The 16,224-nt window shown below is 46.7% G+C and overlaps 1 protein-coding gene across 3 annotated transcripts in view; it reads right to left on the reverse strand.

Moving 5' to 3' along the window:
- Window positions 1–16,224, reverse strand: part of cntln (centlein, centrosomal protein) — a 148,044-nt gene that overhangs the window by 45,782 nt on the left and 86,038 nt on the right. For all 3 annotated transcript variants that reach the window (XM_071407647.1, XM_071407646.1, XM_071407648.1), the window contains 5 exons: window positions 15,461–16,026; window positions 11,331–11,373; window positions 10,353–10,428; window positions 9,766–10,019; window positions 1,000–1,197 (listed from right to left, as the gene is read on the reverse strand). In XM_071407647.1, coding sequence (XP_071263748.1) covers window positions 1,000–1,197; window positions 9,766–10,019; window positions 10,353–10,428; window positions 11,331–11,373; window positions 15,461–16,026 — 1,137 coding nt within the window. The remainder of the gene's footprint in view (window positions 1–999; window positions 1,198–9,765; window positions 10,020–10,352; window positions 10,429–11,330; window positions 11,374–15,460; window positions 16,027–16,224) is intronic.

The following is a 16,224-nucleotide window of genomic DNA, read 5'->3' on the forward strand; positions in this document are numbered from 1 at the left end:
CACACACACATACAACCCTTGTGGCCCGTGACTACAGGTGTGCTTGTGATCATGAGAATGATGGATATTTTTGTGTGCATCTTCCCTTTGGTTTAAAGGAGCTCTGGTCTCCAGCGGAAACTCGTAGGATCACACACACACACATACCCACACACACACACACACACACACACACACACACCCTCCCCCCAACACACTGTTCTCTCTGCTCCCCCTCCTCACCTCTCACACGCCACCATCACCTCAGCTGACTCGTCAGCCTTTGGTAACGACAGTAGCAATATGGCGGATGACACTGATGAGTGAGCTAATGAAGGACAGATAACGTCGTCGTACTGACACCTCGGAGGGTGCAGCCACTCAGAGGACACATCCTCACAACCACGCTGTTGTTTCCCATTTCTCACCTCACTGACAGGTGTTCCCTGGCATATCAGCTAATAGGAAGCCACTGGGTAATTGTCATTGGTAAATCTAATACGATTTTGAAAAGATGTGATGTATAAATCATCGGTAAAAAAAAGAAGCTCTGTGGACATTTTTAGCATATTATTAGACTGAGACAAAAAAAAGATTAAAATAAAATCTGAAATAAATTAAGATACTTTTTGGTTTTAACATTCAGATTAAAGGAGTGTTCAGTTGAAGCTTGTTTCTGACATGATTGAAGCTCGTTTCTGACATTGTCAACCCTGCTGTCAGCATTGATAATTAACGTCAGGGTCCTTGCTTCTATGTGTAGTATAGTTTTATCTGCCCAGGGAACTACAGATGAAAACTAGCCAGCTGGCTAAATCTGGCACATTTACAGCAATGTGTGCATTGTCCCTGTCAAATAAATAAATAAATGTAAATGATATTGCTGCTGTGCTCTCTTCCTGACATGCCACCATTAGTTGTTAATTGACTCAACTGTGTGACTAAAGGTTGAATGATACAAATAAATACTGTATATCTATTGCAGTGAACTCCTGCTTCCTCTATCGTCTGACCACTAACCTTCAGTTTAGTGTGGAGCTGTTTGACCTCTGCCTCCAGGGCTTTAAGGACAGGCGGGCTGGGGGTCTCCAGGGGCTGGGGGGCGGTAGAGGGGAGCTGCTGGGGGGTGTTGGTCCTGTGGATCTGCCTCCACTGCTCCAGCTCCATCTCCAGCACCTTCTTCTGCTGCTCTACACCCGCCAGGTCAGAGGTCAGCTTCTGGGAACACCATTAAACACATCGGGAGCAGAGAGAGAGAGAGAGAGGTAGTCAGAAAGTACTGTTAGACACATGGACCTGTAGTATGAAAAAAGTGAAGGGAAACGTCATGTAAACTAGAATTCCTGGACCTGCAACATACATATAAAGACAAAAATAGGAAGACAAAAATAGTTGTTTTGTGATTGAAAAACTAAAGCGGGTCAGAACGTACACTAGGTTGTCAGAGCAGCACTCATAGATTGAGAAAAGACTTAAAGAAAATGTGACTGAAAGGACACCAAGAGAGTCTGAAAGTATACCTGCTACTACTCCTACTCTGAGATGCTTTGTGGATACAAACACGTACACTACACTAGGCATGTACAGAAGAGGCAGTGAAACAAGTGAACACAGGGTGAACCCGTTTGTGGATTTAAAAAATCACTCTCAATGGAGAATCATTGAACATGCTTTTAAATCCAGGATTAGGTTTAATCTATGTCCAGGAAACCAGCCCCTTATGATGGACAAACTGAAAGTCTTTTTCAAAGTTACTGTATATTATTCTACAGTGTAACGTACTGACTGGTAACTGTGATTAAATCCTGTTTCTATCTTAATGAAGACGAGGATGATTCTGACGCGCGGCCGGCCGAAGGCCCCTAATTCTCTAACCCTGATTGGCAGGCGTAATAGAGCCATCCAGTAGAATCAGAGTGCACCCTGGGACGGAGGGAGCTGAGCTGGGTTTGGTTTAGAAGCGGAGCGAAAAAGTGTGTATGAGTGTGAGAGAGAGAGAGAGAGAGAGAGAGAGGAGAGAGGAGAGAGAGAGAGGAGAGAGGAGAGAGAGAGAGAGAGAGAGAGAGAGAGAGAGAGGAGAGAGGAGAGAGAGAGAGAGAGAGAGAGAGAGAGAGAGGAGAGAGAGGAGGAGAGAGAGAGGAGAGAGGAGAGAGAGAGTTAGTAAGAGCGAGGGAGGAATCGTAGGAGAATACTGCTAGGTAATCATCTACCCTACTGTACCAGCGTATCAGACATGGTAAACATTTGCTTTGAGGCTAAACGGTTTAAACCGCATGTATATTATCAACCTCAATGTACTCAATGCTTTTCTGTCGTCTAATTTATCATTGCCACAATAATACGATCTGGTATCAAACATAATGCTCACTTTGTAGCGCAAATAAGGAGAAGGTGATATGTGTGGTACACACACCCTCTCAACCCCTCACACCATCCCAACTCCCCCACACCCTCCCAACCATCCTGGAAACCACAGTAGTCCCAGGGGGGGCCTCTGCTCTGCATACATGGAGGTTATTGATATCTGGTTGCCTGCTGACACCTCTTAGTAGAATCCCTCTTGTTTTAGGTTTCCTCCTCTTTGAAGGCTCACAGGCCATATCCCCACTGAGAGAGACAGAGAGAGAGAGGGGGGCTGCTTCTGCTGCTGGGTCGTGTGTGTGTGTGTATGGGTGTGTTAAGAGTGGCATTGATGACACTTCCCGTAAGACAGGCTTTGATTTCAGAGGGGCCATTTTCAGCCCTGGGTCTGGTGAGAGATGACACTGACACTGACTCTGATGCATGGTGGGACCATTAGGCTGCCCAGCTGAAGTCTCTCTCTCTCTCACCCCCCTCTCTCTTCCTCTCTCCCCCACTCTCGCTCACTACTCTCCCTCTTTTGCGCTTTCTCCTCTCCCTCCCGTTCTGTCTATTTCTCTTCCTCTCTCTCTTTTCCCGCTCTCTCTCCCTCTACCACTCTCTCCCCTCCTGCTCTCTCTATTTCAGTTCCTCTCTCCCCCCCTCTCGCGCCTCTCTTTCTCTCTAGGGTAGTGGTCTCGCTGGTGCCATTCCAAGTGATACTGAATCATTAGCAGGATAAATAATGAGGCCGGTGGCTCCGAAAATAGCAAAGGAACCACATAGTCATAGACACACACAGTCGTACAGTACACTCCCTCATTTTGGGCTGGCCTGGTTCCTCAACCACAACAAGCGAACGCTAGCCTAACATGACCTAGACCCAGACATACGTACAACACCTTGAAAATGGACTTGAGACAACACCAGTATCGTCCTTCTAGAATAAGACCAGAGACACCTCAAGCCACGGCAGAGTGAGGACACAGTACTTACCTAGTGTTCTAAACGAGAGATACTCATCCTATCATCATCAAACCTCAAGCCACGGCAGAGTGAGGACAGTACTTACCTAGTGTTCTAAACGAGAGATACTCATCCTAACATCATAGAACTCAAGGACCAACAGCCATGACCTTCGATTCTAGACTTTAGATGAACCATAGATTTCTGGAAAGACAACTGAAGGCAGAAGTGGAGCCATCTTTATTATGTTGTACCTTTATAGTGTCCGTCACCAGGATTTAAGTGCCAGGCTCTGTCATGTGCCTGGGCATAAAAAGCCTAGACCCAGAAAAACCCCTCTTCTCCCTGTCAGCCGTGTCTGTTTTACTCCTCTAATCCTGTGGTAATCCCAGCCTCTTACGGGCAGGATGGGAGCTGGGCCGATCTACACCTGGAGATTACGGGGTTGGGTTCGTGTCGAAGAGACGTTCAATTGTAGAACGAGGTAGAGGGGGAGGTTTGGGAGGGGTGCGAGGTACCTGATTCCAGACCCAAATTATCCCCTGTTCGGTTAATATGCGTGACCGACGTTTCTTTACAGCGGGAGGAACATTTTCGGAAATTACCGTAGTACATCTCACCTGTCACCCAGAGGCGGTTCCTCTAAGCTTCTGTCGCTTCCCTCGTTCCTCAAACGAGAGGAAAGAGGGAGAAGAAAAGAGTGTTAGAGGACAACGTCCCCGCCCGTAGCCTAATTATCCTTCATTTTCCTAACAGACTCTCTCTTTCTCATTTCCTTCCCACCTTGTTGAATAGAAAGTACAAAGACAGAAGTCAAGGAACAGAGAGCACCATTAAGAGGGTCACGTTTTACAGACTGACGGCAATTATGGAGAGGGAACAGGGTGGAAATACCTAACAAAGCACTCTGCCGTGTGTGTGTGTGTGTGTATCTGTGAGTGTGTGTCTCTCTCTCTGTGTGTGTGTGTCTCTGACAGCTATTGCAGTCTGGTTCCTGACAGAGAGGTCTGCGGGGATGAGGTGGCTGGCGTGGTGTGATTGACTGATGAAAGTGTCACTGTGCTGTAGAGACACATGTTCCACTTAGGCTGAAAGGGTACGCCACTTCTCTCACTTTCTCTCTCTACCTCCCCCTCTCGCTCGCTACCTCTCCCCCTCTCGCTCGCTCTCTCCCTCACAGACACAGACACACACAGCCTGATTCACATTTCAATAACACACAACTTCTCACTGAAGTAACAGGAAACTACAGGACACCACTAAGGAGCCAAAGAAACGAGGTAGCTCTACTTCTCGGTCTCTGACACTGTCATCATACCTTTTCACATGACAGCCCCCGAGGCGCCGGGCTAAGCCAATTAGAGCCAGAGTTTTGGACTCTGAGTCAGAAAGCTAGCAGGCAGGCAGGGGCCAGCCGGATACCAGCCAACAGCACAGGACCTTGTGCCCTTTATAGGGGGAATGATCCCTGTTTTCTAGCTGAGAGCTCAGAGTCTTGGACAACTTCTGCTGCAGTGGCATTAATACTGCAGGAGTAAAAGACAGCTATTGCTGTTTCTTTCTGGTCAGCCCAAGCAGAGAAAAGTGTGTGTGTCTATCTCTGTGGTGTCTATCTCTAGGTGTTTGTGCATGTGTGTAAGTGTGTAAGTGTGTGTGTGTGTGTGTGTGTGTGTGTGTGTGTGTGTGTGTGTGTGTGTGTGTGTGTGTGTGTGTGTGTGTGTGTGTGTGTGTGTGTGTGCATTTGTATGTGTGTGTCATTAATGCCGTAGAGCCAGTGTCTGAGGTCTCCTCGGGGCCCTGGCTGTTCTATTCTACGATAGCTAGGTAGGGGCCGGAACCCGGAGGCCACTTCCAGAGCAGCGGGGCTCCTGCGCTCTTTGACCTGTGTGTATCACACACACTCCTAATCAGGCCTCCAGTGGGTTGGGGCTGGTCGGGGCTCTGCCTGCTCCTACCCAACAGGGGCTTCCTGCCAGTCCCACTAACTACCATACGGCCTGGTGTGTGTGTGAGAGAGAGTACGTGTGTGTATGTGTATGAGGCCGTGAAAGAGAGCGAAAGAGGAGGTCAGGTCATGGAAGAATTTGCCTGGCTACACAAACTCTACACCACGCCACGGATGTTAGTTTCTTCTCCGCAATGAGTCTGTATTTGAGTACCTCCCCGACGAGTTTTATAACGGAAATCCATTTTAACAGTCTGATTGGTCCCAGAAACCAATGGGTTGGGCCAGAGCCAGAACACATGTGGGTAAAGCGCCATTTTGAAAATTCGTCATTGGCTTTGACACTCTGAATGGTAAGATATGATCCAACACCCTTCATTTTGACGTCCCCACAAACAACATCAACGATGGCAGTCTCAGACTGAAGTACTGTATGTAGCAAACAAAGAATTCAGTTTGAGAAATATCACTAGGACACTGTTTCAGAGACTAGCTGGTTGAGTCAGTACAGTATAGTATAATAATTGAGTAGTCAGTACAGTATAGTATAATATAGTAGTCAGTAGGGTATAGTATAATATAGTAGTAAGTAGGGTATAGTATAATAATATAGTAGTCAGTAGGGTATAGTATAGTAGTCAGTACATTACAGCATAATATAGTAGTCAGTAGGGTATAGTATAGTGGTCAGTACATTATAGTATAATATAGTAGTCAGTAGGGTATAGTATAATATAGTAGTGAGCAGGGTATAGTATAGTAGTCCGTACATTACAGTATAAAATATAGTTGTCAGAAGGGTATAGTATAGTAGTCCGTAGGGGATAGTATAATAATATAGTAGTCAGTACAGTATAGTATAATATAGTAGTCAGTAGGGTATAGTATAATAATATAGTAGTCAGTAGGGTATAGTATAATAATACAGTAGTCAGTAGGGTATAGTGTAATATAGTAGTCAGTAGGGTATAGTATAAAAATATAGTAGTCATAATAGTACATTATAGTATAATATAGTAGTCAGTAGGGTATAGTATAATATAGTAGTCAGAAGGGTATAGTATAGTAGTCAGTAGGGGATAGTATAATTATATAGTAGTCGGTACAGTATAGTATAATATAGTAGTCAGTAGGGTATAGTATAATAATATAGTAGGCAGTAGGGTATAGTATAATATAGTAGTCAGTAGGGTATAGTATAAAATATAGTAGTCAGTAGGGTATAGTATAAAAATATAGTAATCAGTAGGGTATACAGTAGTCAGTACATTATAGTATAATTTAGTAGTCAGTAGGGTATAGTATAAGATTATAGTAGTCAGTATAGTACATTATAGTATAATATAGTAGTCAGTAGGGTATAGTATAATAATATAGTAGTCAGTATAGTACATTATAGTATAATATAGTAGTCAGTAGGGTATAGTAAAATAATATAGTAGTCAGTACAGTACATTGAAGAATAATATAGTAGTCAGTAGGGTATAGTATAATAATATAGTAGTCATAATAGTACATTATAGTATAATATAGTAGTCAGTAGGGTATAGTAAAATAATATAGTAGTCAGTTTAGTACATTATAGCAGTCAGTATGGTATAGTATAATAATATAGTAGTCAGTATAGTACATTATAGTATAGAAGTCAATAGAGTATAGTATAGTATATCAGTCCGCAGGGTATCGTATAGTATAATATAGCAGTCAGTAGGGTATAGTATATTACATTATAGTATAGTAGTCAGTGGGGTATAGTATAGCAGTCCGTAGGGTATAGTATAGTACTCAGTAGGGTATAGTATAATATAGCAGTCAGTAGTGTATAGTATAGTAGATTATAGTATAGTAGTCAGTAGGTTATAGTATAGTGGTCAGTAGGGTATAGAATAGTATAGTAGTCAGTAGGGTATAGTATAGCAGTCAGTAGGGTATAGTAGTCGGTAGGGTATCGTAGTCAGTAGGGTATAGTATAGTAGTCAGTAAGGTATAGTATAGTAGTCAGGTGGTATAGTATAGTATTCAGTAGGGTATAGTATAGTAGTCAATTGGGTATTGTAGTCAGTAGAGTATAGTATCGTAGTCAAAAGGGTATAGTATAGTAGTCAGTAGGGTATAGTAGTCAATAGGGTATTGTAGTCAGTAGGGTATAGTATAGGAGTCAGTAGGGTATAGTATAGTATAGTAGGCAGGAGGGTATAGTATAGTATTCAGTAGGGTATAGTATAGCAGTCAATTGGGTATTGTAGTCAGTAGGGTATAGTATAGTAGTCAACATGGTATAGTATAGTAGTCAGTAGGGTATAGTATAGTATTCAGTAGGGTATATTATAGTAGTCAATAGGGTATAGTATAGTAGTCAATATGGTATTGTAGTCAGTAGGGTATAGTATAGGAGTCAATAGGGTATAGTATAGTAGTCAGTAGGGTATAGTAGTCAGTAGGGTATAGTACAGTATTGCAGGAGACTGCAGCAGTGTGTTCAGTGCTCTGTGGCTCTTCCTCTGCTCCTCTGTGGTGCTGACCTCCTCAGGCGAGGGCAGGCCTGTCAGACACACACTTATTAAGCATGATAAGGGCAAAGGAGCTGCTCCCACTGCAGCCAGGGATAGGGCCCCCAGAAACACACCGAAAGACAAAAGAAAAGACAGGAAGAAACAAAAGAGGAAAGAATACAGTTACTGTACCAACCCCCTGCTTATCTTTCCCTACCCCTCCTTCTCTTCTGTTCCTTGTTCCCAGTTACTGTACCAACCCCCCTGCTTATCTTTCCCTACCCCTCCTTCTCTTCTGTTCCTTGTTCCCAGTTACTGTACCAACCCCCCTGCTTATCTTTCCCTACCCCTCCTTCTCTTCTGTTCCTTGTTCCCAGTTACTGTACCAACCCCCCTGCTTATCTTTCCCTACCCCTCCTTCTCTTCTGTTCCTTGTTCCCAGTTACTGTACCAACCCCCCTGCTTATCTTTCCCTACCCCTCCTTCTCTTCTGTTCCTTGTTCCCAGTTACTGTACCAACCCCCCTGCTTATCTTTCCCTACCCCTCCTTCTCTTCTGTTCCTTGTTCCGTGTTCCTAGTTACTGTACCAACCCCCCTGCTTATCTTTCCCTACCCCTCCTTCTCTTATGTTCCTTGTTCCCAGTTACTGTACCAACCCCACTGCTTATCTTTCCCTACCCCTCCTCCTCTTCTGTTCCTTGTTCCTAGTTACTGTACCAACCCCCCTGCTTATCTTTCCCTACCCCTCCTCCTCTTCTGTTCCTTGTTCCTAGTTACTGTACCAACCCCCCTGCTTATCTTTCCCTACCCCTCCTTCTCTTCTGTTCCTTGTTCCCAGTTACTGTACCAACCCCCCTGCTTATCTTTCCCTACCCCTCCTCCTCTTCTGTTCCTTGTTCCCAGTTACTGTACCAACCCCCCTGCTTATCTTTCCCTACCCCTCCTTCTCTTCTGTTCCTTGTTCCTAGTTACTGTACCAACCCCCCTGCTTATCTTTCCCTACCCCTCCTCCTCTTCTGTTCCGTGTTCCTAGTTACTGTACCAACCCCCCTGCTTATCTTTACCTACCCCTCCTCCTCTTCTGTTCCTTGTTCCTAGTTACTGTACCAACCCCCCTGCTTATCTTTCCCTACCCCTCCTCCTTTTCTGTTCCTTGTTCCTAGTTACTGTACCAACCCCCCTGCTTATCTTTCCCTACCCCTCCTCCTCTTCTGTTCCTTGTTCCCAGTTACTGTACCAACCCCCCTGCTTATCTTTCCCTACCCCTCCTCCTCTTCTGTTCCTTGTTCCTAGTTACTGTACCAACCCCCCTGCTTATCTTTCCCTACCCCTCCTTCTCTTCTGTTCCTTGTTCCCAGTTACTGTACCAACCCCCCTGCTTATCTTTCCCTACCCCTCCTTCTCTTCTGTTCCTTTTTCCGTTACTGTACCAACCCCCCTGCTTATCTTTCCCTACCCCTCCTCCTCTTCTGTTCCTCGTTCCCAGTTACTGTACCAACCCCCCTGCTTATCTTTCCCTACCCCTCCTTCTCTTCTGTTCCTCGTTCCTAGTTACTGTACCAACCCCCCTGCTTATCTTTCCCTACCCCTCCTTCTCTTCTGTTCCTTGTTTCCAGTTACTGTACCAACCCCCCTGCTTATCTTTCCCTACCCCTCCTTCTCTTCTGTTCCTTGTTCCTAGTTACTGTACCAACCCCCCTGCTTATCTTTCCCTACCCCTCCTTCTCTTCTGTTCCTTGTTCCTAGTTACTGTACCAACCCCCCTGCTTATCTTTCCCTACCCCTCCTTCTCTTCTGTTCCTTGTTCCCAGTTACTGTACCAACCCCCCTGCTTATCTTTCCCTACCCCTCCTTCTCTTCTGTTCCTTGTTCCCAGTTACTGTACCAACCCCCCTGCTTATCTTTCCCTACCCCTCCTTCTCTTCTGTTCCTTGTTCCCAGTTACTGTACCAACCCCCCTGCTTATCTTTCCCTACCCCTCCTTCTCTTCTGTTTGTTCCACTCTTTCTGTGCCTGTCCTCCCCTCTTCTGGTCTGTGGTACCTGTGATAACTGCTTGCTGACGTTCAGTCTCTGGGCGAGCTGCGACGTGATCTTCTCGTTGGCGTCTCGCAGCTCCTGGGAGGAGCGCTGGGCATCACGCCGGGCGGTCTGTAGAACGGCGAGATGGCGCTGGAGCGCCAGAATGCGCCCGCGCAGTGAGGCGGGAGCGCAGCAGCCGCACCTCTGGGCCTTCCTCCTCTTTCTCTCACTCCGTCTCTTCCCTCCTTCCTCCCCCGGCTCCCTCTGTTTATATCCTAACAAGAGGAGAACACAGTGCGTTCCTCAGAGTGTTCATGTACAAGAGAGCGGTGAACACACTTACAATCCACATTTAGATTTTTGCTGCTGAGAGTTATCAAACGTGTGTGTGTGTACGTATGTGTGTGTGTGTGTGTGTGTGTACGTGTGTTACTCTATCAGACTGACTAAGCCATTCCATATATAACCGATACAACAGTGTAGAGAACAGAATCTTGTTTTGTATCAGGTGTTGCTTCCGATAGTGTGTGTGTTTTGGTGTCCCCCCCTAAATAGTTGATAAAGTTTTGTGAAAATCTGAGTGAAACATGAAAACGTGTTGTTGCTACCTTGGTTCGGAACATCGGGCTGCGTTCTGGAGAATTCTTCCGCTGGCTGTTCTGAGGCGGCTGCGTACCTGTGTGACTGGAAAAAGACAAACCAAAATGTTTTGAAACTCTTTTAAACACTGCCGTTTAATGCAGCACAACAGGTTGACGTCCGCGTCGTGTCACACAGGAATCACAGCATGTGGCGTTTAACGCGATGCGACAAATCACACCGAGCCGTAATGCGGCGCAACGTGTTTAATACAACACACGTCGACTCGAACGCAACTCTACACCTCCACAACTCTTGACAGGTGCCTGATGAAACACCCCCGCGCTCACTCACCCTCTTGCCCCTGTGCCCCACGGTGTGTGTGTGTGTGTGTGACACCGCCTGAGAGCGTTTGTAGTCACATCAAAGCCCTCCCCCCAGAGCACCGGTATGGTTTAATCACGGGCTGGTTTGATCACATGGAGCCTTCCGGAAGCCCTTTGATTTGTGACACAGCGCGCGTGGCTCCACTGTCATGGCGATGAGGCTGGGCGGAGCTGATGGGCAGGGCAGGCGGAGGGGCATGTGGAGTGGCTGACTGAGGGATCTGATTTGACAGATAGAAGAGCCTACAGAACATCCCCTTGGTGAATAGCTGCCAGGTATTACAGTGAAGGAGTTGACAATGGACAAAAACAAGTACAGAAAAACCTGGACTATTGATTTCATTGGGTGGAGGAGGAAGGAAGAACAGAGGAGGCAGAGCCTACAGCCAGGTAGAGCACAGAGTAGCAACTGCACTGTGTAATATAGGCTTCACATGGCCAAAACCAGGCAACATCCTGACTGACTCACCGATTACAAACTCTCCAGAAATGAAATCAACAATTCAATTAACAATTCAATGAACTACTTCAATTCCACATTATGCGTAAAGACTTGTTAGTCGATTGAATGGAGGTTATAGTGAATGGAAGAATAGATAAGACTTCTCCAAATGGACCCACCTTGACTGGGTGACTGTCCAGGCTGTCAGAGTACTCCTCTCCACTGTCACGAGAGAGAGAGAGACATAGAGAGAGAGAGAGAGACAGAGAGAGAGAGAGAGAGAGAGAGAGAGAGAGAGAGAGAGAGAGAGAGAGAGAGAGACCGAGAGAGAGACCGAGAGAGAGAGACAGACAGAGAGAGACAGAGAGAAAGAGAGAGAGAGAGAGAGACCGAGAGAGAGACAGAGAGGGGTGGGAAAAAGAGAGAGACTGTGAATATGTATTAACACAGTAATATTTCAAATGTGCATGTATGGAAGTTCAATAACAATGTATATATCCAATGTTCCATTTACCATCAAGCAGAGTATTGTTTTCTCCATCTCATTCCATGTGCCATTTAATTCCTGAATGTATTTCCTCAATTCCTGGAAATGACCTGAATGAATTCCACCTCATCAGTTGTGCTACGGTGTGTATCAACATGTATGCAGACTGCTGTGGCCTTCATTAGTGCGATCTGTGTGACAGACGTGTGTGAGTGGCATGGCTGAGCACCGACGAGACGAGCCCATCTGATGGACGGACGTGCGGTAAGGGTTTTGGAGACACGCACACCTCCACTCCCTACCCACCCACCTCCCCCGTTATCGACAGTGACCTTTGACGTGGAAGTCAGTGACATTTACGCTGTGGGTTTTATTAACGTGGGGCGGTGAGAGCAGCAGAGGTAAAGACCTCCACATCACCATCAGCCTTCCCACATGACAGACCAGAGGCCCCAGGGCTGGGGGGCGCAGGCTGGGGGTGGAGGCTAGAGCTGGGGCCTGGGGCTGGAGGGAGAAAGGACTGGACCCAGCCACTAAGGCCCAAGACTGGCCTACTGACAGACTGTGCTGAGCACTGGACATTCCAGTACACCACACACCTGCACCAGAGAGGCATTTAGCCTACAATACCATACCAAAGTAATAGTTTGAATACTGTATGTAATCAATGCAACAGGAAGGGGAATAAATAACTACTTCAATACAAACCAACCATGTGGATACATGTCAAGTCCTCACTATAACAGTATGCTGGATGTATTGGATAGACTGCATTTGCATGATATGCTGTTGTAATTGACAGGTATTTCAGATAGCCTGTCTTTACCTTCAATTCTCGGGCCGACTCTCTTCTCTGTATATATCAATGATGTCGCTCTCGCTGCTGGTGATTCTCTGATCCACCTCTACGCAGACGACACCATTCTGTATACTTCTGGCCCATCTTCGGACACTGTCTTAACTAACCTACAGACGAGCTTCAATGCCATACAACTCTCCTTCCGTGGCCTCCGACTGCCCTTAAATGCAAGTAAAACTAAATGCATGCTCTTCAACCGATCGCTGCCCGCACCTGCCCACCCGTCTAGCATCACTACTCTGGACGGTTCTGACTTAGAATACGTGGACAACTACAAATACCTAGGTGTCTGGTTAGACTGTAAACTCTCCTTCCAGACTCACATTAAGCATCTCCAATCCAAAATTAAATCTAGAATCGGCTTTCTATTTCACAACAAAGCATCCTTCACTCATGCTGCCAAACATACCCTCATAAAACTGACTATCCTACCGATCCTCGACTTCGGCGATGTCATTTACAAAATAGCCTCCAACACTCTACTCAACAAATTGGATGTAGTCTATCACAGTGCCATCCGTTTTGTCACTAAGGCCCCATATACTACCCACCACTGCGACCTGTATGCTCTCGTTGGCTGGAACAGCTTCATACTCGTCGCCAAACCCACTGGCTCCAGGTCATCTACAAGTCTCTGCTAGGTAAAGCCCCGCCTTATCTCAGCTCACTGGTCACCATAGCAGCACCCACCCGTAGCACCCGGTCCAGCAGGTATATTTCACTGGTCACCCCCAAAGTCAATTCCTCCTTTGGCCGCCTTTCCATCCAGTTCTCTGCTGCCAATGACTGGAACGAACTGCAAAAATCACTGAAGCTGGTAGACTCATATCTCCCTCACTAGCATTAAGCACCAGTTGTCAGAGCAATTCACAGATCTCTGCACCTGTACATAGCCCATCTGTAAATAGCCCATCCAACTACCTCATCCCCATACTGTATTTATTTATTTATCATGCTCCTTTGCACCCCAGTAGCTCTACTTGCACATTCATCTTATTGACTGTATGTTTGTTTATTCTATGTGTAACTCTGTGTTGTTGTATGTGTCGAACTGCTTTGCTTTATCCTGGCCAGGTCGCAGTTGTAAATGAGAACTTGTTCTCTTAAACCTGCCTGCTTACTGCCTTTGGGCTGAACCACTCACTCAGCCAGGGTGGGGGTGATCACCTTGTCAGGGAGTGAGCTGTATCACTGTATCTTATACGCTGTGGCAGGGCATCCCCCCCGTTTAGGGCACTTCTACTATTCCATCAGTCTCAGATGTGCTGAGTGGACAGGACAGTGTGCTGGTCGTGTCATGGCTGCCTTGCTTCGGGAGACAGGCTGTGTGTGTGTGTGTACTATATATTGTATACCAGATACCTCCTGCTAGCCCCTACAGTACTCTCCCGGAGGCCCCTGCCTCAGCCCTGCTCTGCTCTTCAAACAAACTGCTGATGTGGTCAAAATTCAAAATGTCCGCCAGCCTTAAGGTACTTCTTCCTGAAACTTTCTAACCACAAGTTGAGCCAGAGGCAGTGAGAAGAACAGTCAGAAAACAAGACGGAGGAAGGCGCTTGTCAGTCACTTATTTAACGAGTCTGATATCTTCATTTTGTTGGTATTTAACAAATTCTCTGCAGGATGAAAAGCCACATTTTCCCAAGCATCTATAGGCATAATAATATTGAGACAAGAGAGACACAGAAGGCTTTAACAGCACTGCACCTCAACTGACAGGTAACTTAACTAAGACGTCTTTATTTAAGTCCCCCTTTTAGGTTAAGACTGTATCTTACGGCTGCTTATTAGACACATTAGGGACAAGGGAGAAACATGCCATAGGTTTATACAGCCACTGTTAGGTTTCAACGTCCCCGTGTGAGTAACCAAGGTTTCAGTGAGATGAATTAGTCATGGGAGAGGTGAGGTGAGGTGTGTGAGAAGAGTGTGTGTGTGTGTGTGTGTGTGTGTAGTGAAGCTAGGCTACTGCTGGATGGGGGAAGAGAGTCTCTGTGAGAAATGAACATCAGCCAGCAGTGCGGGTAGCCGGTGTTTGAAATCAAATCATCCCAACCATCACTCAATAAACATTAGCTCAGTGGCTTTTTAGCATAAAACATACATGAAATAATTACTGTAGATGGTTCTTAATTTGGAGAGTGTTAAACAGCTTGTAGACATCTGGTAGCGAGCCGAGGAGGGTCATTCAAAATTTATCCAACTAAATTAAGGAGAGGAGAGGAATGAGAGGGGGTTCGTGTGGGGAGCAAAAAACGGTTGCGCACATCCTGAATCGACATGTCACAAGATAACGGAACTGACTGGGGTTGGGGTGGTGGGGGGGAACCTATGCCTGGGAATGTCTTAGGTTGCTGTCACGAGAGGGGTGAATATGCAAAGGACCGGTAAATTAAATCAAGCTGCCAAACTGTCAATTCTCAGGCCTCATGACTGCATCACTGGAAGATATCAAGTGTCGGGCCCTTATCATATCAAGTGTCGGGCCCTTATCATATCAAGTGTCGGGCCCTTATCATATCAAGTGTCGGGCCCTTATCATATCAAGTGTCGGGCCCTTATCATATCAAGTGTCGGGCCCTTATCATATCAAGTGTCGGGCCCTTATCATATCAAGTGTCGGGCCCTTATCATATCAAGTGTCGGGCCCTTATCATATCAAGTGTCGGGCTTTCTTGGCACCAGTTCAACTCTGTGTGCAGAGGTGGCTAATTTTGCATGCAAATTTCAGTCAATAAGCTCCGAGCAAGACGTCCCAGGATATTTCAAAGGATCTGACAGTCGTTTTTTTATTTTTCCTCCCTCTCCCTCCATCGGCTCTTGAATACCAACTAGACAGGCGCTGAAAATTCAATCACCCATTTGCTTACACTTTGCATATGCACGGTGTCCCCTCGATGCCGCTAAGCCCCCCCTAGAAAATAATGAGGGGGTGAGAGAGAGAGAGAAAGTGTGTGTCGTACCTGTCCGCGCTTATGTCCTCCCAGTCGTCCCTAGCAGGGCTGCGGCCTCCTCCTCCGATGGCTTGATTGGGGCCAACCGCTCGGTGGCGGTGCAGCCGCGCTGGGCCTCTGGGCCGCATGCCTGTTTTGAATTTGACCTTGCTGTTTGCTAATGCCCCTCCACTTATTCCTCCCCCTGCTGTGGCTGCTGCGGCCAGCCCTGTTAGCATGTTAGCCTTGGGTTGTCTCTGGCTCCTGTTGAAGTCCCGGGCCGCCCTCAGGATGCCCAGCTCCTGCCTGAGCCGGAGCAGCTGCTGCCGGGTGCGTCCGGCTTCCCTCCTGGCCCCCTCCAGCTGGGTCTCCAGGGCCAGGGTCTTGGCGCGGTGTCTTTCCCCCTGGGCGAGTGCCTGGGCATGGGCTGCCTCGTCGCGAGCAGCCCCCTGGGTGCGGAGGCGGGCCAGAGAGCCCTGGAGGTGCTCCTTGTCCTGGGTTAGAGCTGTGTTGGCCTCCTGGAGGTCCTGGTTGTCCTCCCTCAGCCTCTCGGTCTCCTGCTCCATGGACACCGTCCTCCTCTCCAACTGTTCTATCTATATGGTGATCATTGAGTGTTCATTAGGACCAAAACTAACCTCCCAGTCATACCACTCTATGTACTCTGCCATGTAGAGTTAATGGACCTTCTATTCACTGTAAATGTCTTAAAACAAGCGACGAACAAGAAAAATCCTGTCAACTTTGAACTGCGAAAACAGGGTAGTGTCAGTGTTTCTCTCTACTCTGACCTG

This window comes from Salvelinus alpinus, chromosome 6 (assembly GCF_045679555.1).
Source record: "Salvelinus alpinus chromosome 6, SLU_Salpinus.1, whole genome shotgun sequence".
Classification (NCBI taxonomy): domain Eukaryota; kingdom Metazoa; phylum Chordata; class Actinopteri; order Salmoniformes; family Salmonidae; genus Salvelinus; species Salvelinus alpinus.